The sequence below is a fragment of the Macrotis lagotis genome, chromosome 6 (genome assembly GCF_037893015.1).
Source record: "Macrotis lagotis isolate mMagLag1 chromosome 6, bilby.v1.9.chrom.fasta, whole genome shotgun sequence".
Lineage (NCBI taxonomy): Eukaryota > Metazoa > Chordata > Mammalia > Peramelemorphia > Peramelidae > Macrotis > Macrotis lagotis.
Genome location: NC_133663.1, coordinates 14292400 through 14316661, shown reverse-complemented (window position 1 = coordinate 14316661; position 24262 = coordinate 14292400). Strand labels below are relative to the sequence as shown.

The window sequence follows — 24262 nt, the reverse complement described above, 5'->3', positions numbered from 1 at the left end:
TGAGCTCAGACAAATGATGCCTTCCTGGAGTCAGGGTTTGCCTGGGCTTTGCAGTCTCGCCCCTGGAGGGTGTGGCTTATCGAGGACTTTTTCTAGCTTGGGATCAGAGGGAGAAGCAGGTCGATCCATGAGCACATGCATCCTTTGCCTCCTCCTTCCCCCTGCTTTGTGTTCCTGCCTCCATCCTCTCAGAGCTGACTCCTCCCCTCCTGCAGAAGCAGCAGCAGCGGTAGCAGTAGCATCAGCTGCAGCAGCTTGAGTCAAAGACAGAACCTCTCGTCCTTTGCTTTTTTCTCTCCCTCTGAGCTAGCAAGGTGGAAACGTACCTGAGGATCTGCCTTCTTTTCCGCCCCAGCTCGCCACCAAGGCTCCCCTTGAACCACTCTCCAAAGTGAATGCAGTTGGAGTATTCTGAGAAACCAATGGAAACTGGCTGGCCGCTTGGAAAGCGATAATAAAGGATCCGAGAGGCACTGCAAGCTAGCCTGAAACTTGTGGCTTGGGGATCTTTCTTGGAGTTTGGCTTGGTGTTTGTCTTGAGTGCCGGGGCGGCGGGGGCGGGGGGGGGGAGTTTTCTGGTCCTCTCTTCTTTCTATTAGTATTCACTTAAGTGGACCCCCATTTTCTTCAGTCTGACTTGGCAGACCCGTGGGAACGGTGTCTGGTGGATCCTGGAGGACCGAGCAGAGAAACCATCTAGAAGGACCGAAAAGACACTTGGCCCCTTCTGGCCCACCCTAGCCATGCCTTGCCTGGAGAAGACGAGCAGAGTCATTGGCAAGAAGAACTAAGCGCCCCGGGGAGGAACAATGTCGGTGGTCCCCAATAACTTTTCCATGAATGGGACCAGTCCGGGGATGGAAAGCCCCATGAAGGACCCGACCCCCAACAGACCCCGGTCTCTAACGGTCTTCTTCCTCTGCCTGACGCTCGTGCTGACCCTCACCGCCCTGGTGGGCAGCATTTACTCCTTAGTCTGCCTCCTCAAAATGCCCAACAAGACGGTGCTGTCCATGATGGTGGCTTCTTGGTCCGTGGATGACCTGATCAGCGTCCTGCCCATGGCCATCTTCCTCTTCCTGCAGTGGCCCAAGGAGAGCGCCCGGACGTCCCAGCCCCTGTGCGCCACGTCGGCCTTCCTCTACCTGTTCCAGGGCATCTCCAGCCACCTCAAAGCGTCGGTGATAGTTTCCTACAACTTTTACACGCTCCGCACAAGCGTGGCCGGCCAGCCCCGCGCCCTGCTCGGGGTCCTGCTCGCCACCTGGCTGCTGAGCCTGCTGCTCTGCACCTGCCCGCTCTGGGGCTGGGGCACCTTCGTGCCCACGCCCTGGGGGTGCCTGGCCGACCGCAGCAGCTCGCTCCTGCTCGTCGGCGTCTACGCGCTCAGCTCCTGCGTCCTGCTCGCCTTCTCGGTCCCGCTCACCTACCAGCTGCTCTGCTCCGACCAGCTGCCCGCGGCGCGAGCCAGCTACCAGGCAATCTCCCGCGGAGGAGGCTTCACGCCGTGCACCCCTCCGGCCGGGGGCGCTGCCCTCCCCGCCAGCCCCGAGGAGCCCCGGGGCCCGGGGAGCAGCTCGGAGGCTGCCTTCGGACTGGGGGCCCCCGCCGGGAGGGGGCCCGGGCCCGGAGCCCAGGCGGGGAGCCGAGGCTGCCGGCGGCCGGGCGGGGAGCCCCGGGGCGCGCAGCCGGGCGGCCGCAGCTTCTGCGTGAACATCGCCCAGAAGCGATTCTCCTTGATCCTGGCTCTGACCAAGGTCGTCCTTTGGCTTCCCATGATGGTAACCAAAAGCAGCAAACCCCCCGGAAAAAGGCAGGGAAGCGGGCAGCGAGTGGCCAGGGCTGGACGCGTGCATGGCTGGATGGACGGACGCATGGCTGGATGGAGGAGTGCATGGGGGGGGGGGGTGACTGGTGGACAGGCAGGCGGACGGATGGCAGGTGAGTGGGTGGATGGGTGGGTGGGCGGAGGAATGGGGGTCCACGCGCGTCTGTGCGCGTGCCTCCCCAGGGCAGGCCCCCAGAGGCTTGCTCGAATGCCACCGGGCTGCTCACCGAAGCCCCCTCGAAGTCTCAGAGCGGAGTCCGAGCTCTGGGCACTGCCCCACAAGCGTCCGTGGGAATGCAGCCGTTCAGTAGCAGTTGGGCCGATTGTGCTCGGGTGTACGGAGCTCCAGAGGAGCTCTCGGGGTTTCCATCCAAGGGCCACAGGCAGTCCCCACTTCCTCCGAGGTAGCTCGGGGGGGCGGGGGGAGCGATCGACCTTTCAGCCCGCCCTGGCTCCCTCCCACCGCCTCTTTGCCGGACCCCACCGCAGTTTCCACCGCCAGTCTTGCCCTCCTTCGGGTCCCAGGTCTAGAACCCCCATCTCCAGCTCCCCCCAGCCCAAGCCCCTCCCTATCCCCCGGCGAGTGCCCTTTCGGATCCAGCTCCTACATCCCCGCCTCAGTTTCCACCCCAAGACTGGCCCCAGCTCTGTTCTCATGGCCAACCCCACTCTCTCCCCTGCCCAGCGGGAACCATGCCCAGGCAAGAGGAAGCAAACGGACAGGTGGGAAGAGAGGGTGGGCGGGCAGAAGGGGCGGCCAGCCCGCCAGGCTTTCTTTTGTGTCTTGCCAAGAGAAGGAGGCGGCCGTCCGGTGCCGCGATCTTGTCCTGGGGCCGGAGAGCAGCGCAGCCCCATGGCCCACCCAGCCTGGCTCAGAGCGCCAGCTAGCCCAGCCTTGGGCCGGCGGCGGCAGCGCCCACTCCGCTGCAGCGCCCCTTGCGAGCACGGGGCCGGAGGGGTTCGGGGACTGGCCAGGCTGGCTGGGCCACACGGTCTGGGGGCCGCATGGCCCCTTCCTGGCCGCCTCTCCTGTCCTTTGTTCCTCTGTGAGGGTTCCTGGGCCGGGATCTTCTGCCCACGGGCATGGCAGGAGAGCCACCCTCTGGGCAAGCGGGTGGGCAGGCCGCAGAGACAGGCACTGTGAGGAGGCGGGGCGGCTGGGAGGGCAGCCAGACCCGGAGCCAAGGAGGCCGGGGATGGAGGCCGAGGAGGGAGGCACGAGAGGCCTCCCTGCAGGGTTGGGAACCCTTGCGCCCTAAAGCCCAGTGTCCTTGCAGATCCACATGGTGGTCCGATCCAAACCCGAGTTCCAGAGCCTCCCCTTCGAACTCTTCAGCTTTCTGCTGACCACCCTGGCGGCCACCGTGACCCCGGTGTTCGTCTTGTCAGAGCGCTGGACCCACCTCCCCTGTGGCTGCATCATTAACTGTCCAAGGAGCGCGTATGCTGTGGCTTCCGAGGAGACCAAAAGTAAGGCAGCCATCCCAGGGAGGGGGGCCCGGAAGGGTAGGGACCGGGGGGGGGGGGTGGAATCAATGATGTACAGCCAGAAGTGAGAGGGACCTTAACAGAGGCCCCCTCCCCACTCCACCCCGGCCGGCCCAGGTCTGCTAACTTTCACCCTTGCCCGTGGAAAGATAAACTGAAATGTGATACAGAGTAAAGAGAAATGACCAGAGACACTTTCTAATCAAGGCTGCCAAAGCACCTTGACCCTCCTAGCCCTTGGGGCCTCTCCTTTCTTGACCCCTGGGTGGACCTTGCTCTCCCATGCTTCCGCTGCCTGAAGTAGTCATGAGAAATACAGAAAGAATAATAAAGGCAAGAAGGGGATCCCCTGTTCTGTATCAGATATAGAAGGAGGAGAAATAAAAAGGCTTTTGAGCCAAGGCTATCAGAACTACTGAAAGTTAAGAAAGCTTTCAAACACATCTCAAGGTACCCTTCCTAAAGGCTTCCACTTTGCAGATGAGACACAGGAGATCCGGAGAGTCATTCACACTCAGCCTGGCATGCCATTCACCTGCCCCTGAAGCTCTGACTTCCTCATAACTTTAACCACCTAAGCCTGTCTTGGATTGAGAGTGGGGACTGGGGGGTAGAACTGTCAAAATACCACTTTAGCTTATAAAATACTTAGGTCGAAGCAGACAGGAGGAGACAGAAAATCCTAGTCTCAAGGTATTGCCCTTGGTTGAATAATGAAAGAGCCAATTAAAACAAAGAGCTCAGAGTCTTTATGTATTCTCCCTGGCTTGGGGAGTAGGCATAGGAGAAAGAAAGCAGAAGGAAAAGCTAATTTAGAGGAAAAAGATAGGCTCAGGCCTCTTTCGGAAAAGATTTTGAGGACAGCAGGACAGAAATGGTCAAGATCGGAGGAAAGAAAAAAACTGGAAAGAACCACCCCCCCCTTTAAATTAGTGTAAGGAGACAATAATGCTGAAAAGTTACACTTGGAAGAAAAATCTTCCTGTTTGGCTACCACCAATTGTTCTTTGAAGGGACTGAGTTGCAATTGCTAATTGCAAGAACTCTATTTTGGGAATTTTTTTGTTAAAACTTGGGAAAATAGGGGGGGCTAGGTGGTGCAGTGGATAAAGCACCGGCCCTGGAGTCAGGAGTCCCTGGGTTCAAATCCTGTCTCAGACACTCAATAATGACCTAGCTGTGTGGCCTTGGGCAAGCCACTTAACCCTATCTGCCTTGCAAAAAAAAACCCCTAAAAAAAACGGGAAAATAAACCCTCTTTTGATGATGCCCCCAAAAAAGAAAAATTCCCTCCCCCAAAAAAATGGGTTCCCCTGGGGCTGTTTTGACATTCTTGAAAATAGATTTAATTGTTTTCAAATTAATTATTTGAAAAAACTCTGAATTTTTCATTTTTCAAATCATTGTTATGCTATAATGTAGATATCATCTATAATGAAGACATCCCTAATTCCTCTTTATCATATTACTGTAAAATTATTGTTAAACTATTATTATTATTATAGACTATATTATTACTATTACATATATTATATATGGCATTCTCTAATAGCATCTCTGGGTCCAAATCATTTCATCTCCTAGGGCTTCAGTTTCCCTATCTGTACAATGAGTGACTAGAACTAGGTAGCCTCTGAGCTCCTATCTTGATCTAGGTCTGTGGTCTTATGATCCTCTGCATAGATTGAGGTAGAGAGTGGTGTAGTGGACAGAGGCTTTCTAGACAGAGAAACTTTTTATTATGGAGGCTAGAACATAGGGGTCATGTGACACTGACATATACCATCTGTGTGATGATAGGCAAGTCAGTGAAATTCTCGGGGTCTCAGAAAATTCCCAAAGTTTCTTAGAGATGAGTTGGTGAATTGTATCAGCTGAGAGAATTTCATCTCCATCAGCACAATCACAAATCCAGAACCATCCCCTCACCATCACCACCAACTAATCTAACAAACATTGAATTCCTCCTATGTGCAAGGTTTTATGCAAGTCACAAAGATAAAAATAATAAAAAATGGTAGACTCAGTGCCAGAAAGAGCACTTCCCAGCCGAGGAAATCTCAATAGCAAAAAGCAACTAAACTCAGTCTTGAAGGAAGTACATAGGTGAGGGAAAATGCCTCCTCATTAAGGTAGATGATCTTTATCAAGGTCTAGAGATGGGCGATGGAATAAAAGGTACATGCAGAGCAAGTGGCTAATTTGAATGGATTGTACAGTGTTTGAAAGGTAGCAGTATGGTGGGGGGGGGCAGCTAGGTGGCACAGCAGATAGAGCACAGGCTCTGTCAGGAGTACCTGGGTTCAAATCCTGTCTCAGACACTTAATAATTACCTAGCTGTGTGGCCTTGAACAAGCCACTTAACCCCATTGCCTTGCCAAAAGAAAGAAAGAAAGGAAGGGAGGGAGGGAGGGAGGGAGAGAGGGAAGGAAGGAAGGAAGGAAGGAAGGAAGGAAGGAAGGAAGGAAGGAAGGAAGGAAGGAAGGAAGGAAGGAAGGAAGGAAGGAAGAAAGAAAGAAAGAAAGAAAGAAAGAAAGAAAGAAAGAAAGAAAGAAAGAAAGAAAGAAAGAAAGAAAGAAAGAAAGAAAAGAAAGAAAGGTAGAAGTATAAAACAATCTGGGAGGGCCAACAGCAACAAGATACTAAACTACTTGAAACATCAAATTGAGGAGTTTGTACTTTACTTAAGGAAATCCTGAAGTGAAGGATCCATTTAAATTTTCAGCAGTAGCATGAGAACAACCTGGTCAGATATGTCCTTTTGGGAAATCATTTCTGATGGGGTTTGGAAAATAGATGGGAGATTAGATTCTTGCTTTTTTTGGTTTTGTTTTGGGGGTTTTTTCTTGGCATGGCAATGGGGTTAAGTGACTCGCCCAAGATCACACAACAAGGTAATTATTAAGTGTCTGAGGCCAGATTTGAACTCCTGAATCCAAGAACAGTGCTCTAACCACTGCATTACCTATCTTCCCCTAGGAGACTGGAGTCTCACCACAGGACTTACAGTAGTGAGGATCTGAATGAGGGTTATCAGAGAGAGGGGATGAATGGGAAAGTGGTTGTGAAGCTAGAATTAGGCAAATGATTGGATACCATAAGGATGAAGGGTGCACTCTGCTCAAAATTATAATCTTAACCATATATAGAGTTCGATTTGGTTTTTCAGAGTGTCTCATATTATCATCTCATCTGATCCTTAGTACAACTTGTGAGGGTTAGAATAATCATTTTAAAGATGAAGAAACGTACTCACAAAAATAGAACAGATCATATTTAAGGTTAAAATGTGGGAATCACACAACTGCTAAATAGGTGAGGCAGGCTTTTAACCAAAAAGGTCCTGACTCCAAAGCTAGCATTCAGCCCTCCCCCATTCCCACAGTATATTTCAGGTAATCAGATGCAAACTAGCTTCAAAACATCTTGAGACACTTCCTATCTCAGTAACTGGAATGGTTTTACAAACTTTGGTTGGATGTGAACTGAGGCATACATAATTTGACCTCAGACTGTAGCGGCTAGAGGGCTGGCCTAACAATGAGGAAGATCTGGCTTCATGTCCTTCTCCTGATCCTTCTTAGGTGACCCCAACTTTATCACTTAACATCTAGGATCCTTAGAATTCTAAAATGATGAGCCTCCGGCGCTTTTATTCCAAAACTCTAAAGCGATAGAGGGGTCCAAATCTGTATTGGGATATGGCATGTTCTCATCTAGAGTTACCATGCCAGTAACAACACAGATTCAGTCTAGAGTGAGGTACAATTGAATCCGATGCCAATGTCTGACTAGGAACTTTTCTATCCAATTAATCATATTGTAGCTCATCACCAGAAGGCTGCCCACCAGTTTGTTTTTTGTCAGAACAGTTCTTGAGGTGCGCCCATTAAAGCAGGGATAAAACAGTGAAAGAAATCCCAGGAAAGCAGATAGATTTTGAAGAATGGTAGATGATAATGACTTGAACCCATATGGAAAAAATATATTCTCACTCTTCTTGTCTTTGTCATTTCAAAGTTCTGATTCTTTCATATAAATGATATGATACCCCTGGAGTGATGACCTTATTCTGACTTGGAATATGACCTTTCATCCCTAACATATAGGAGATTCAGAAGAAAACAGGCCTACAGTGAGGGGAAGAGACTACAGTGAATTGATTTACACTAGGTTGACAATATAGTGTTCTTATCGTGTGCTTCCATAATGCCAGCAAAAAAAAAAAAAAAAAATTCCTGAGATTCTGGCCAAAGTGCGTAATATTTATGTTGGTGGAAGGGCTGCCATAAATATGCTTGTTGCTGGGGTGACAGAAAGCCAGAATTTTGAAACCTGGCTCCTGGCAATGTCTGAATATAATAATGACTGGCTCCAATGGGCCAGATGGCAGATTCCTTATTGTACTGTCATCCTTTAGAAGGAGGGATCAACAGTTTTCCTTCCAAGACCTTTCCACTTTAACAAGGTAAAACATTATTTCCTATGATTTATCATGCCCTAGTCCATTGCATAGACAAAAATGTGGGTATTTTTTTTCTTCCTAGTAGAGTTGAGCCCATTATATGGTTGTGAAGATACAAACAGAACTTTTCATCTCACTTTTCAGTGTGTGGTAAATATCGTAGCTGAAATTTGAAAATGGATTTGAGTCAACTAGAAAATACTTAGCATAGATCATGCTTGTGTCCAACTGTGAGCTGTATTTAGCAATGCCTCAGAGGAGAAAGATTGAGGTTAACCAAAAATTACTTCAGTATCAAAATCGTGTTTCTTAATGAACTGTTCCTAAAGAGTTTACCATGAGGATATGCTTTTCATTATTTTGTAGACATTTGGATTTCATTTTAAAATCCTGCAAGAAACTTCAAATATTTTGAAAGTGGTAAAGTTAGAGTTCCAAATTCTCGAAACATCAAAAAATAGAATGAACTATGGATTTTCTAAGAGAAGCTCACTATTAGGGGCAGCTAGGTGGCACAGTAGATGGAGCACTGGCCCTGGAGTCAGGAGTACCTGAGTTCAAATCCGACCTCAGACACTTAATAATTATCTAGCTGTGCGGCCTTGGGCAAGCCACTTAACTCCATTGCCTTGCAAAAAGCTTAAAAAAAAAAAGATAAGTTCACTACCCTAAAAGTAGAAATGAAACACATGCCTGAGTCCTGCCCTTTTAGTCTTATCTGGCATTTCATGTTATATATAAAATCATGTTATATATAAATTCATATTATATAAATTATATAACCATTATATATTTATAAATTCATATTATACATAAGTTGTTTTTTTGAAAAATGAAATGCCCAGAGAAATGACTGTAAGTTGTTTTAAAGAGAAAAAAAAAATGCATTTAAAAACAAAATGCGGGGCGGCTAGGGGCACAGTGGATAGAGCACCTTCCCTGGAATCAGGAGTACCTGAGCTCAAATCTGGCCTCAGACACTTAGTAATTACCAGCTGTGTGGCCTTGGGTAAACCACTTAACCCCATTGCCTTGCAAAAACTAAAAAAAAACCTAAAAAACAAAGTGAAGATGTTGAGAGATAAATTAATAGATTAAAAACTAGCCTCAAAAAATCAAGAAGACCTGGTTTTAAGTTTATATTACTGCCACTATATGACCTTAGTCAAGTCAGTTAAGCTCTCATAACCCTTAGATAACTTTCTAACACCATAAATTTCAGAGAAATTGTTCATCATATTTAGAAGGGGTGGTTTCTGCCCAGGCACTCCTTGCACTGAGGAATTTTAATAATAAAAAGAGAATAAAAATTGAATTATTAATAAATAAAATTATTTTCTTCATTTTGGGGATTTTTGTAAGGCGATGGAATTAAGTGACTTGCCCAAGGTCACACAGCCATGTAAGTACTGCATGTCTGAGGTTGGATTTGAACTCAGGTCCTCCTAACTCCACAGACAGTACTCTATCACTGCATTACCTAACTGCCTCATTTTCTTTATTTTTCAAGTTTAGAAATTTTATATGGCAATAATTACTTGATAACTCCAAAGATTTTAGGTTATTTATATAATCTTTCCCATTTCCTGTCCCTATACCAACCTCTTTTCTTTTTCATTCCCCTATTGGATTATTTTTTTATAGTTTAAGATTAAATTAGTTACATTTTCCAAGATGGTTATGCTTTTTTTTGGTTCCTTTTACTTATTCATGACCTTTTAGTATTCTTTCCCAACGGAGAACTTTTGCCAAGCAAACATTTCATTCAAGTTATATATTTTCTCCAGGAAAGTATGTGTTTTCTACATTTATAGAATTGAATGACACATGATGAAGCATGTTCAATAATATTCACAGGATTGACTGATTTTGTCTCTTTATAGTGATGATTTTTCTGAAGGCAATAAATAACTGAGTTTGCTGTATATTCTCTGAAGCAAAACCAACAGCATCACTATAGAATATTAAGAACAATAACTCACATTTACATGGTTTTACGAGATGTTTTCCTCTCCACAATCTTATAAAGGAAGTAATGCAGCTATTAATCTCTTTTTGATATATAAGGAGTTGAAACTTCATAAGCAGCAAAAACCGGATTTATTTGTAAGTCTTTCCTTATGCTAAGACTAAAGTTGCTTCTGTTATACCACATTTTTCTACTAGGAAGGAATTTGATATACAATATGTCTAGGTTAGAACCATCTAAAGGAATTTATATTATTAGCTAATAATTGTCTTTGCATGTGACCAGAATAATGACTAGCATATAGTTGATGTTTAATAAATACTTTTTAATTGGTTATTTTGATAAAGTTAAAAAATTGCATTGAAGATAATTTAATCTTCATCCCAGAGTTTTCCACGACCACTGCTATCATGATTCTCTTTACAGATTCCTTTCCAAATTATTCTCTTTCTCAGTAGTAGAACATCTTTAGTTAGAATATCCTCAATATGAATTGTATAATTATCAACAATAATTATTATTGTAGCATATTAATTTAAAAAAAGAATTACTTGATATATTATTGCCTACATTCTTTTCAGAACTTAACAATCATTCTTTAAGCATCTAATTTGTGCAACACTCTCTTTTTGGGATTGAGAAAAATACAAAGATTCAGCAGAAAATGGTTTTTGTTCTCATGGAACCTACAGTATGGAATGTGAATATTGAAAACCTAGGTAGTTATCATATACGATATTACAAAAGTTCCTTAGAGAAGTTTGAGTCAAGTGCTATGTGAGGTTTAAGCAAGAAGGTCATTGTTATCTGGACATTTTGAAGGAACTGGCATTTGAGTTCAGCTAAAGGGGATAGATAATTAAAAAGATAAAGAAGGTAATGGAGCATATTCCAGCCAAAGCAAGAGTATGAGTGAAGACATGGAGATTTAAGAGTACACGGTATATTTATGAGGCCAAGAGGTCAATTTAAACAGGAATTTCAGATAAGGTTGAAGAGACTGGGGAGGGATTTAGATGGAAGGTAGAGAAGCTTGAGTATTATTTAATAGGCAGTAAGGAGTCAATGAATTTTGATAGCAGAGAGGCAACATGATCACAGATAATGATCATTCTAGCAGTGGTATGAGGCATGATTTGAACAGTAGAAGGAATAGAGGCAGGGAAAAATCTGCTATTTGATTAGATGATTTGGGCTGTAATAGGACCTATATTTTGTCATGACATGCATATAGATGGGGGAATATGAATGATATTGCAAAAATTAAATCAGTGAAATTTAATAACTTAAAGGTAGGAGATTAAAAAAGAGAAGAGTCAATGATAAGAGTGGAAGAAAGGTGGTGGCATAAAAATGGTGGTCAGATAAATGAACAATTTTAAGAGGAAAGATAATGGATTTAATTTTGAATAAAATATTTAAGATGCAGATGGCATGTACTTTTAAAGCATATTAAACCAAATTTAAATTAATTTATTTGACTCAGAGTTTTTGTCTACTTGAACTTTTATAGGCCTAGTAAAAATGGCTACAGCTCTCTTTGTCTCCTTGCAGTATCTATCATTTTCATCCATTACTCTCATCATCTGTTTCCTGTATATCACAAGAATGAAGGTATATTCTCAATGGATATCATATTTGTAATTAAAAGCACTAAATGATACACAAGACAAGTTGGAAGTATATACTAATCCCATATAAATGGGATTATATATATATATATATATATATATATATATCCCATATAAATGAAAATATATCTTTTTCTTACCTACTCAATATTTTCCTCACTCCAACAGTGAGGCCCTAATGGCTGGACTAAGATAGTATATTTTGAATTATGCCCCTTTTAAATAACAATAAGGTAGTATGATTAAATAATCACTATATCAATTGAAGGTATATAATTGAAATATTCCAATATATTTTCATAAAATATTAATAGAGTTGACCCCCTTTAACATTTCCTTTTTATAAAAATATTTATAAAAACGTTCTGGCATCAAAACATAATGAATAATGCTCATACATTCCATTTTGTTAGATGGCAAGACTAGCTTATAAATCTTGACTTTGGGGAGCATTTCAGGAACAGGATTGAATTTATGGAAGGCAGAATGGTATATAGGAAAATGAATCACATTTTGACTATTCCTATATCATATAGACTCTTAAGGTTTTCACAAGTTCATTCCTTTCATCAAGAAACATCTAAATGTCTAACAATAAGACAGGCTACCTGCAGAGTAGAATTCTATGGAGAAATATCACTATGTTCTTTTAAAGGTATGTATTTTTGAATTTTACAATTTTCCCCTTAAACTAGCTTCCCTCCCCCCCGACCCCCCCCCCCACAGAAGGCAGTCTGATAGTCTTTATATTGTTTCCATGCTGAGAATGTGCTGAGAGAGAAATCAGATCCTTAAGGAAAAGGTAAGGTACAAGAGATAGCAAAATTATATAATAAGATAACTTTTTTAATTAAAGGTAATAGTCTTTTGTCTTTGTTCAAACTCCACAATTCTTTCTCTGGATACAGATGGTATTCTCCATCACAGATACCCTTACTGCTTGCTGCACTGGTGAAATGAGCAAGTCCATTAAGATTGATCATCAACCCCATGTTGCTGTTAGAATGTACAGTGTTCTTCTGGTTCTGCTTATCTTGCTTAGCAACAGTTCATTCAAGTCTTTCCAGGCTTCCCTGAATTCCCATCCCTCCTGGTTTGTAATAGAACAACAGTGTTACATAACGCACTTATACCACAATTTGTTCAGTCATTCCCTAATTGAAGGACATTTACTTGATTTCCAATTCTTTGCCACCACAAACAGGGCTGCTATGAATATTTTTGTACAAATGATGTTTTTACCCTTTATCATCATCTCTTCAGGGAAAAGCCCCAGTAGTGGTATTGTTGGATCAAAGGGTAGGCACATTTTTATTGCTCTTTGGGTGTAATTCCAAATCGCTCTTCAGAAAGCCTGGATCACCATGTTTTTAAATAAGAAAGCAAGAAACTTTTACTGAGGTCACATTTGCCTTGACCACCGTTGTATAACTTCCTACTGCCAGAGTATAAGCTCCTTCATGGCAGGGATGATAGATCTCATAAGAATAATGACTGATATTTATGGGGTACTTTATAGTTTGCTAAGTCCTTTATATTAACTCTTCCATTTGAGACCTCCCTCTTCAAATAGTAGTTGGCTGGCATTCCTGTGGTCCTTTTAGGTTACACTTTACAAATATTATCTAATTTTATCCTCATAACAACCCAGAAAGGTAGGTGTTATTATTATTCCCATTTTGCAGATGAGGAAACTGAGGCTGAGAGTGGTTAAGTGACTTACCCAGGGTCACACAGCTAAGTAAGTGTCTGAAGCAAAATTAAAGCCCAGACCTTCCAGATTCCAAAACCTTATGAGGTAAGTGTTACAATTATGATTATGTTCATTTTATAGATGAAGCAACTAAGCTCTTTTCATGGTCAAATAACTATTAAGTGTTTCGAGTCCAGATCTCTTCTCATTCCAAGTCTAGTGCTCCTTCCTCTTTATCATGATCTCTCACTGAGTTTTACATTTCCCTGAGTAACTAGGACTGGGCAAAGCACACAGTAGATATTTAATAGTTGGTTCTGAAATTAAATGAAAGAAAGTGAAAAGAAAGGAAAGAAAAGGAAAGAAAGAGGAAGGGATCAAGAGATGAATCCTAAGAATTATAATGTGACATTTGATCTCTTTCACTTCCACCCCATCCACCCTCCCATGATTGTAAGTAGATTCCTGAGTTTCCTTTCACCACATTCACAGAATAAAGGTCTAAGAGCTCATGATACATCAGTCCTAGAAGAATTCAAATGTGGTTACAATATGCTTATACAGTAGTGGTATTAGTACTGTCAAAGATGAAGAGTAATCCCCAGGCTTTCAGATATGGATGTGTTGGATATTTGCCTCCTAACAAATTTGCCCATTACTTTCCAGATTTAGCAACATCAGAGATGTTCTGTGTGGGCATTGTAGGGGGTAGGAGGCTGGCCTTGGAAGAAAAAAATCCAGGGTTCAGAACCTGCTTGTAATACCAAAAGCAATTCACTTAATATCTCAGTCTGAAGTAATTCTGTAAAGGTAGATTGCAGGACTGTTGAACTGGGAATTTCCCACACTAAATGAAATCATAGAAGCAGAACAACAAAATTAAAAAGATATATGGTGATAGGTAACTTGAAATTCAGTGTTTCAAAGTCTTTGTGAAGTTTTAAGCTTCAATAGTTTAAGGCTTTTAGAACACCCTTTATAATGGTTTTAGAACTGCTTGGGCAGCTAGGTAGCACAGTAGATAGAGTTCTGGACTTGGAGTCAGGAAGAGCTGAGTTCAAATCTGGACTCAGACACTTATTAGCTGTAAACCCAGGCAAGACATTTAACCTTATTTGCCTTAGTTTCCTCACCTATAAAATGAAAGAAAGGAAATGGCAGAGTATTCCTGTATCTTTGCCAAGGAAATCACAAATGGGATCACAAAGAGTCAGACATGACTGAGCAAGTTGCTTTAGGTGTTCACAGCTTAATAGTCTTTATGTTTGTGGATAGCAGTAATTTTGTGTAACTCTCCAGAAGGCAAATTAATAATGTTCTTTAATTTATAATAAGCTAAGCTCTAGTGTGAATAATGAGTCATGTGAAGTGGTCACATTATTCGAATTTGCACTACCTATTTATATTGGGTTGGTACTAATTATCATATTTATATAATTATAACTTCAAAAAATGAAAATTAAGATACATGTGACTACATCACTAATTAATTATATTTCTGTTTTTTCCCATTTTTCCTTAGCTAAAAGGAAAAGTTTTGAATTCAACTTATCATTCCAGCACAGTTATGGAATTTATAAGATATCCCATGACAATCATTATGATGAAGATGATGATGAAAACTCCATAGCATATCATAATTTGATGGACTATGAGTGTGAGACCCTAAGAGAGACACAGAAAGACACTAGTAATTTCCTCCATGCCATAAAAGTAGAATTCAGCACCACATCTTCTCAGGACAGCTCCATACTGCCAGATATCAACAAAAGCACAGTTAGCATTGAAACAAAGCAGGACTCTGACAGAGAAAAGAGCATTGAGCAACTGTTGACTGAAAAGACAGAAGCATTTGTAACAGATGATACCAGAAACTTTGAAAAATCTACATTTTTGGAAGGGCCAGAAAGAAGACTTTCTCATGAGGAGAGTCACAAACCAGAGCTTTCGGACTGGGAATGGTGTAGAAGCAAATCTGAAAGGACTCCTCGTCAGGTAAAGTGGAATGATTCCAATGAAATTAAAAGTGGGAGTTATTCTATACTGTCTCTAGTAGCATTAACTTTTCATACTTAATTTATTCCTGTTAATATTCTCATTCATTCCCTTAAATCTGAGTTTTCTCTTCCCCCACATTACGTTTTTTCATGTATTTATTTTTGAACATTTTCTTGAATTTTATCAAAAGCTAGCAATGCATTCCTATGTTTAATCAGGGTTTTCAATTCAGGGTCTTTTTTCTTTAACTCAAATTACAATGGGAGGGTCTTTAAAGTGTAATTGATTCATTAGTAAAGGATTCATTATCTATGAGATGAGATCAGAATGTATTTTCCTTCAAGCTATTAGATAATTATAACATAAGTTGACCTTTATGTTTCACATTGTTGCTTTGCTAATGAGAATTAGTCTTTCTCTACACTGTAATATTAGTCATAGTTTATAATTAAAATTTTAAAAACAACAAATTATATTCTCACTTAGTCTTGAGCATGTGCAATGTTATTCCTTGGTTATCTTCTGCTAGATGCAATATAGTTCATTGCCAAAATGAAATTTAAAGAAACAAAGACCAATGCAACTTAATAAGCATCTATTGAGCACCTACTATATGTATAATACTTTAGTAAGGTATAGGGATACAAAGTTAAAAACAAAAGCTTCTTTATATATTAGTTTTAGAACTATAAAGGATTCAGCCCCTTTATTTTACAGATAAGGACTCAGTCAATGAAGGACTCATACAAAGTTGCCCAGGTAATGAATACTAGAGGCCTAATGTGAACCTGTCTTCTGACCCCAAAGTCATTCAGTCAGCAAAAATGTATGGTGCTAAGTATTTGGAATACAAATATAAGCAAAAGCAATTCCTGTCCCCAAGGAGCTTACATTCCAATGGGGGAAGCCTATACATAAAAAGGAGATGAAAGGAGAAAGAAATGGAAGTACCCAGCAAAGGGAGAATAACATAGAAGTCTAGAGTGCAGACTTTTGAGAAAAGAAGGCATCACTGGTCTGACTTTCCTCCTTAAATGAATGCTCTTGGGAGAATCACCCAATTAGAGAAGGGTTGGGGATACTATGAGGTGCATATTCCAGGGCTGGACTGATCTTCCAGGATGAAGTTTCTGAAACATAGTGGATAAGTCTGGAAAGCAGCAGGATGAGAAATGAAGAGTCAGTATTCTTTACTCTGTATCATATTACATAAAAGTCACTTACCATTAAGAAATATACATCTAGGGGTGGCTAGGTGGCACCGACCCTGGAGTCAGGAGGATCTGAGTTCAAATCCGACCTCAGACACTTACTAATTACCTAGCTGTGTGGCCTTGGGCAAGCCACTTAACCCCATTTGCCTTACAAAAACCTAAAGAAAAAAGAAATATACATCTTACTAGGGGATAGCAACATGTAAATGCAAGCTTCCTAGAGCAGGAAGAAGATAATGATAACCATGGTACAGTGAAAAGAACACCATCTCTGAAGCTGGCTAACCTGGCATAAAATTCTGCTCCAGGTGCTATATATGTGAACTTGGGCGAGTTATTTCCCTTATTTAGCTGGTTCTCAGTTTTCTTATCTATAAAATGAGTAAACTGGTTGAGACATCTTAAGTCCCTCCTAAATCTTGATCTATAGTTATACTAGCATTATTTTTAAGAGGGGAAATAAGCTAAATAATAAACTCAGATACAAAAGAAAATAACCTGCTAAAGATATCCTTTATATTGTGAAATCATTGGAAGCTCCAAATATACAGCATTAGAAGCTTTCAAGAAATTTATCAATGTTAAACTGAATAATTGAAAAGTAAATGTTCACAATGAAAAATTTAACAAGGAAAAAAATTAATTCCTAATCAGTATTCACAAAAAAGATGTGCTGCCTCAAATAAAGGGTCAAAAACTCCTACAAGTTCATCATGATTTCCCTGTAATTTAGAATTACAGAATCATATGATTATCAAGATAATTAAACCTTATCCTCTAAATCAACACAAGGCAACACACTTTAAATTGGTGAAGTGATATGCTTAAGTCACATAGGGAATGAATGGCAGAAATCCTATAGAGCTCAGATTTTCTGACTACCTTTCCAAGTTTCTCTCTCCTCTAATGATTTTTGAGAAAGTTATAAAAAATTCTTTCCAACTAAAATTATTTAATAATATTAAGAATGAAACAACTTAAAAAGATGACAGTTGAATGCAAAAATGTTTATTGAGAAGCAGAATATTCTATGTAAAAATAAAATGATTAACTGTTCTATTTTTCCTTGTTTAAATTGATTAAATGTTTAGGAAATAAATTGCCCACAAATAAGATAAGTAAGGCATCTCTTTTGGAGTTAAGATCATAAATCAGTAATCCTAGAGATCTATAATATACCCAGGGCATATTTTTAGACCAAAATCTAACTGCATAAAACTTATGAGCAGAGAGGAACACATACACACAAACACAGATGACTTTAAGTATAAAAAAAATACTTATATGAAGCAAATATTCTAGAGAGTTAACTCTTGAAAAATCCTGATCTCCCTCAAGACTGTCCTTAAAGGATATTCATGTCTGCTCTGAAGTTACTCTCTTCAACATATCAGCCTATTTGGTTGTTATTTGTCTTGTGAAAGTATTCTGAACATGACTCTTTTGTTTGCCAGAAAATACAGCTTTAAAGTAAATGAACAAAATTACAGAAAAAAGTAGATAATAAATTTTCATGTAATTGGAAGACATATTTTAGGGAATTATTAAATTTTAAAATCTGCTCATTTAAAAATATCTTAAAAATATATTGTTTGATATGACCTTCCCTTATTATTTAAAAATTATTTTTTCTCTTAAGATTAGCATTATGCATTCTCCCCTAAATAAATAATATTGGTACTCCAATCTAATTAGAAAGTACTGTCTGACCTAAAATAGATTTGTTTTCTTCCTTACAATTCTAATTCAAAAGAATATATTTTGCTCAAATAATATGTTGAAAGATAAAAGGTTGACTTTTTATTCAAGAGAAATAGTAACTTAAGAAGGATTTTATCCTCATGCCTTTCCAAGGAGGGTCTGCTTTCCTCTTATCTCTTCCTTCTCCCCTCCCCACTCTAAAAAATAAACATTCCAGCAAAGTAATTGTCATATATGTAGGATTTGTTTTAACAAGATAGCCTCTGCAGTAATTGTACTAATTTTCTAGCTCTTTCTTCAAAAAAGAGCTTTTTCTTTCCTCTTCTTCTTCAACTGTCCTTCCAAGGGTTTGTGGTTTGGATTTCATGAGACTGAATTTTGATAAATTTCTGTTCTCTTTTACTGATATGGTTTAGGTGGGGAATTAGCTCAAGTAGGGTGATAGGGGAAATTAAAGTAAAATGGTAAAAATAACTCCTAGTATTTGAGAATAAGATCTTTACTACTAAAAGAAGAGTGGAAGGAGTCAAGAAAATGGAGTAGAATATAGTGGTAAGGCTAGGTTTTGACCTTAACTTTGCCTTTCTGGGAAATCATCGGCTATTTATTGGAGTCCCTCTGGTGTGTTGCTATTTCAATGGATAGTTATGGTCCCCAGTCAGCAGTGGTTGAGGTCTGAGATGAGCCTTTGCCAAGGTTCCAAAGTGCAACTTGGAATGCCAATGCTATGACACTGAAACTCTTTGATAACCAAGTTTAAGAGGAGGGTGGTTACAAAACTCACCTTTTGGTTTAAGTGGCGAGTTCCCAAAAGTCTATGGTACTGTTGCTCCTGAAGCAAGGAACTGAATATAGGAGATAGCATATACAATGGGAGAATTAGTACAAGTAACTACAGAGTTCATTGAAGGGATATTAGAGTTCATCTAGTCCAACATATACCTAACAGGAATGTCCTCTACAATCATCATTCATCCCCTTTACCATAAGACCTCTAAGTAGCAGAAGCCACTATGTTTGCAAGTAGCTTCTTCCACTTTAATTGCCTTTACTTGGAGGAAACTTTTCCTGTAATTAAGGCTAAATATGCTTCTTTAACTTCTACCTACTGAACTGGCAGTGTAATATAATAGAAGGCATTCTGGATTTGGGGGTCAAGTGCCAGGGTTCCAAGGCTAGCATCTATAGCTCAATAACAAGTCAATTCACCACTTTAGACTAGATAATCACTGCTTTTTTCAAATATAAATCTATGATCCTATATAAATATCTAATACAATATAAATCTATAGATTTGCCCTCTGGTATCAAGCAATACTGTCCTCATTTCATTTCTACGTGACAGCCCTTCCAAATACTTGAAGATAGCTATCCAAATTCTCTCCAAGGAAATTCCTAATTCCTGAACCATTCCTCTTAAAGTAAAATTTCAAGCTCCTCCATTATCCTGGTTGCCCTCCTTTGGAAGTTCCCCATCTTATCAGTATCTTCCCCAAAATGTGACACCCAGAACTGAATACAGTCCTCCAGATGATGTCACTTTCTCCTATAGTTTCCCACTGTTGAGTTCACATATGCCAAATTAGCTAATCAGTCTAATTTTCCTTCGTAAGTACAAATGAGGTCATCTGGGGGAGAACGTTATAACTATGTACTTGGTCCTTTCCATAGAATCATAAATCTCAGAATTAGACAATTTTCTTGCTATCCCTTGGACAAAAAGCTGGGCATTTGATGACAACAGCTACCCTAGGGCGTGTGACCAACTCAGAAGAAAGGATTATATTTAGATTTTGCCTCATAAACTCAATAATGTGAGGGGTGGGGGCATTCAGTAGGAATTAATTTTAAAGTGACCTTTAACTAAAATTTCAGGTCCTCTGCAAGTTGTACCAGCTGGGTCTTAGGTAAGTGGCATTTTTATTATTTTGTAATATTTTAATAAGCTGCCTACAGAGTATTTCTCACGCCAAAGGCTTAACAAAAATTATTTGCTAATGGTATTCAATAATGACATTTTTCATCAAGTTTGAGTTCCTTTTCTCTACAAACATTCTCATAGGGGGTTACAGAGATAAGAATTATATTTTTGACAAACCAGACCTTGGAGAGTATGTACATTATCTTAAAGAGCATGGTGAAATTAGTTATTTTAGGCTGAGTCTATATAAAACTGAGTCAAATGAACTATTGGGCAAAAGTATGAACAATTCAGGCACATACTGCCGCTATGCAAAATTAATTTAGACCAAAGATGCTGCTGTTTCTTGAGCTGGCATAATGACAACCACTTTAACTTTGTCTCTTAGGAAGCTACGGAACAAAAGTTGCCAGAATGAAAAAGTCCATTTATTACTTTATATTGTTATCCTTAATTGAATTCAATAAGCATTGGTTAAGTACCTATGTCATGGAATATACTGCAATATTAGGGTTAAAAATGGAATGTTCACTGTTCTCAAGATACAGATATTGAGAGGAAATAACATAGATAGAGCTAAGTAAATACAACATATACAATAAGTAATTTTGGTGGAGGTGGGGAAACAACTGGGGAGGGGAAGTCAGAAAATCCCTTTTTTGGAAAGTAGCCCTGGAGGTGAGCTATGAGGGAAGTTAGGGATTTCAAAGAGCAAAGGTAATGAGGGAGACCAGCGATGAGGGGCAGCCTGTATAAAAACAAGCAGGTAGGAGGTGGTAGGTCACATAAGGAGAACAGTACATAGATCAGTTTTGCTGAAACATAGAGTGTAGGAAAGAAGGAAAATATGAGATTTGTCTAGAAAGATCACTTGGAATCATATTGTGAAAGACTTTGTTATTCAGGAGAGTTAGCATTTTTCCTAAAGGCAGCAGCAAATCACTGCTGAATGAATATAAAATCAGAATGGTGGTGGAGGAATTTCAATTCCACAGTCAAATGGAAGGTTTAAAAGCCAAAAGGAAACTCAGAAGTCAAATAATCCCAATCCCTCATTTTAAAAATGAGTCAATTAGGGAAGGTACAGTGGTTTTCAAGGGTCACGCAAACAAAGCAGTATCAGAGACTGAATTTTAACCCACATGCTCTGGCTCCAATTTCAAATTAGATAGAAGATTGGAATGATGCTGCATACTCGACCTACAATATCCATGTTTATCTTCAAAGTAATTAAAGGCATAGAAATTAATACACTAGGGATTTCTTCCTCAACTCATTAGAATGTTCCTCAATGCATCTGGGTGGTTCTTGTATCACTTCCTGTAATAAAGTACAATCCACTTGTCTAATTGCTCACTTTCTGAAAACACCAAGGAACAGCTTGAATTTGAAGCCTTGCATTAACAGTGGAATTCATTCGCTCAACATATTAGCATCAATATTATAAAGGAATCCTTGTGTCTTCTCAAAATCTCAAAAAAACTATTTTGAGATTAAAGATGTTGTTTAGTGAATAAAGGCTAGATCTGGAGATAAAAAGATCTGAGTTAAAATCATGATTCAAAAATTTAGTAGCTCTGTGAGTTAGACAAGTCACATAATTCCTCTTTGCCTACATTTCATCAAATGTAAAATAAGGGAACTGAAATTTATGGCCCCTTAAGTTCTCTTCCAGCTTTTGATCTATTATCGGATTCCATTAGGCTCTTGTCATCCTACATTCAATAAATTTATTCAGCAAAAATACTTGAGAACAAAAGTAATGTCTATTAGTGATCGTCGGTTGACATTTATTTCAAGGGCTCTAAGTGTTGCTTCTTCATAGTGCACCTATATACATTTGATGAAGTGCATCTCTTTTTGAAATCCAGAACTACAGGAGTCATTTGGTTCAGATCATCTATAAACAAGAATTCCTTTTACATTTTTATATAACAATTCATCATTAATTTTGCTTGAAGAACTCTACTGGGCTCCTATATTAGTCCACTCTAATTTTAGATACCTTCCTTTTTTGTTTTTTTGTTTTTTAGGTTTTTGCAAGGCAATGGGGTTAAGTGACTTGCCCAAGGCCACACAGCTAGGTAATTATTAAGTGTCTGAGGCCGGATTTGAACTCCTGACAGGAGTCAGGTATTCCTGACTCCAGGGCCGGTGCTCTATCCACTGCACCACCTAGCCACCCCCAGATGCCTTCCTTTTACATCAATACCTAAATTTCCCTCTTTTTGTGATTTCTCCCTAGTTCTCTGACTTTTTTCATTCTGGGGAAAAGAAGAATAGGTCTAATTTTTCTTCCATATAACAGAGTAGTTGATTTAAATAAAGTCATTATGTCTGTCCAAGTCTCTTCTTAGTCTAAACAATCCTATTTATTTAAACCAATGATCATGTAACGTAATCTAGAAGTATTTTTTCATTTTAAATTTCTTCTTCTGGATACTCTCAAATCAATAACCTTCCCAAATTCTGATACCCCAAATTGAGCATGACTAATCCTTTCTCAGTTAGAAGGGATTTACTTCTTTTAATGTAGACTGAGATCACATCAAGTAGGGACGATGAGGTTGGCTACCATAACATAATGTTATCTCATATGAACTGCTGTCTGTTTACATCAATCCCCGAACAACTTGTGTTTTTAAGATTATTTTTTTAAGCCAAATACAAAACTTTCATTTTACCCCTATTAAATTTAATGAAGTCGGTGTTTGGAGTTCTAAATATTTTTTGGAATCTGTTATCTAATATTTTGGATATACTTGCCAGCCTCATAGGATTTGCAAATCTGATAACAATGACACAGACACTTTTATCCAAGTCAATAGTAAAAATGTTCAAGAGGGCATGTCCACAGATAGATCCCAAACTTGCCTAGAAAGGAAGGCGATATTCCTTAAACACTTGTTATTTACTAGGTACTGTGGCAACCTCTTTACAGACACTTTCTCTTTGGATAATTACGATAACCCTGGAAGGTGGATGTTACTGTTTTTCCCATTTTATAGTTGAGAAAACTTAGGCAGTCGGTGCCCAGGGTGTCTTTTGAGTGTCTGAGACTAACTTTGCACCCAGATTTTCCTCAGTTTAGAACCAGTATCTTATCCACTATGCAAGTTAGGTGCCTAGGAATCTTGTTTTCCAAATTGAATAATGCATATTCTTTGTCTCCATCCAAATCAACATCCATTTCATTGTGGATCTTTATACCTCTCCATTTTGTCCATGATGATAACATAAGAGATTTCATCAAATGATTGGCTAAAATCTAGGTAAATTTCATTTCTACCACACCCCTGCCCTACAAATCTCATGACTTCATCAAAAAAGAAAACAAACTTAGTGCAGTATGACGTTCTTGATGAAGCTATGATGTTTTTGACATAGTTTCTTTCTCAGGATGTTCCTTTCCCCTCTTGATAATGATATTTGTTTAGAATTTTGTCTGAGAGTGAAGTTAAGCTCATGTATCCCTAGTTTTCAGGCTCTATTCCTTTCTCATTTTTGAAAATTAGAATGTTTATTTTTCTTCTTCAGTTCTATATCCATCATCTTTCAAGAAACATTGCCTATAAATCGGCAATCAATTTTGATATTGAGGAAGCTCATGGGACTTTTTCTCAATAATCTGAAGAAAAGAGGATTAGGAAAGGCATTCCTAAAAGGAATGTGAACAGTAGACCATCTAGACCATTACTGTTAATTATTAATTATTAATTATCAATCAACTATTTAAATATCTTTTGTGTGTAGAAAATAAGTGATCCAAAATTACTGATAGATATAGATATAGATATAGATATAGATATAGATATAGGTATAGATATAGATATAGATATAGATATAGATATAGATATAGATATAGGTATAGATATAGGTATAGGTATAGGTATAGATATAGATATAGGTATAGATATAGATATAGGTATAGGTATAGGTATAGATATAGATATAGATATAGATATAGATATAGATATAGATATAGATATAGATATAGATATAGGTATAGATATAGGTATAGGTATAGGTATAGATATAGATATAGGTATAGGTATAGATATAGATATAGATATAGATATAGATATAGGTATAGGTATAGGTATAGGTATAGATATAGATATAGGTATAGGTATAGATATAGATATAGATATAGGTATAGATATAGATATAGATATAGATATAGATATAGGTATAGATATAGGTATAGGTATAGGTATAGATATAGATATAGATATAGATATAGATATAGATATAGATATAGATATAGATATAGATATAGATATATTGGAAAAAGAAAAGTAGCATTACCTTACTAGCTATGGAGTGTGCCAAGTGTGTGAGTGATGGGATAGA

General features: G+C 39.4%; 1 protein-coding gene across 1 annotated transcript in view; it reads left to right on the top strand.

The window, feature by feature from the left end:
• The first annotated feature begins 809 nt into the window (after positions 1-809).
• The window catches only part of GPR149 (G protein-coupled receptor 149), an 81281-nt gene continuing 57828 nt past the window's right edge, over positions 810-24262 (top strand). The window contains exons 1-3 of the mRNA XM_074192511.1: positions 810-1781; positions 3106-3298; positions 14598-15070. Coding sequence (XP_074048612.1) covers positions 810-1781; positions 3106-3298; positions 14598-15070 — 1638 coding nt within the window. The remainder of the gene's footprint in view (positions 1782-3105; positions 3299-14597; positions 15071-24262) is intronic.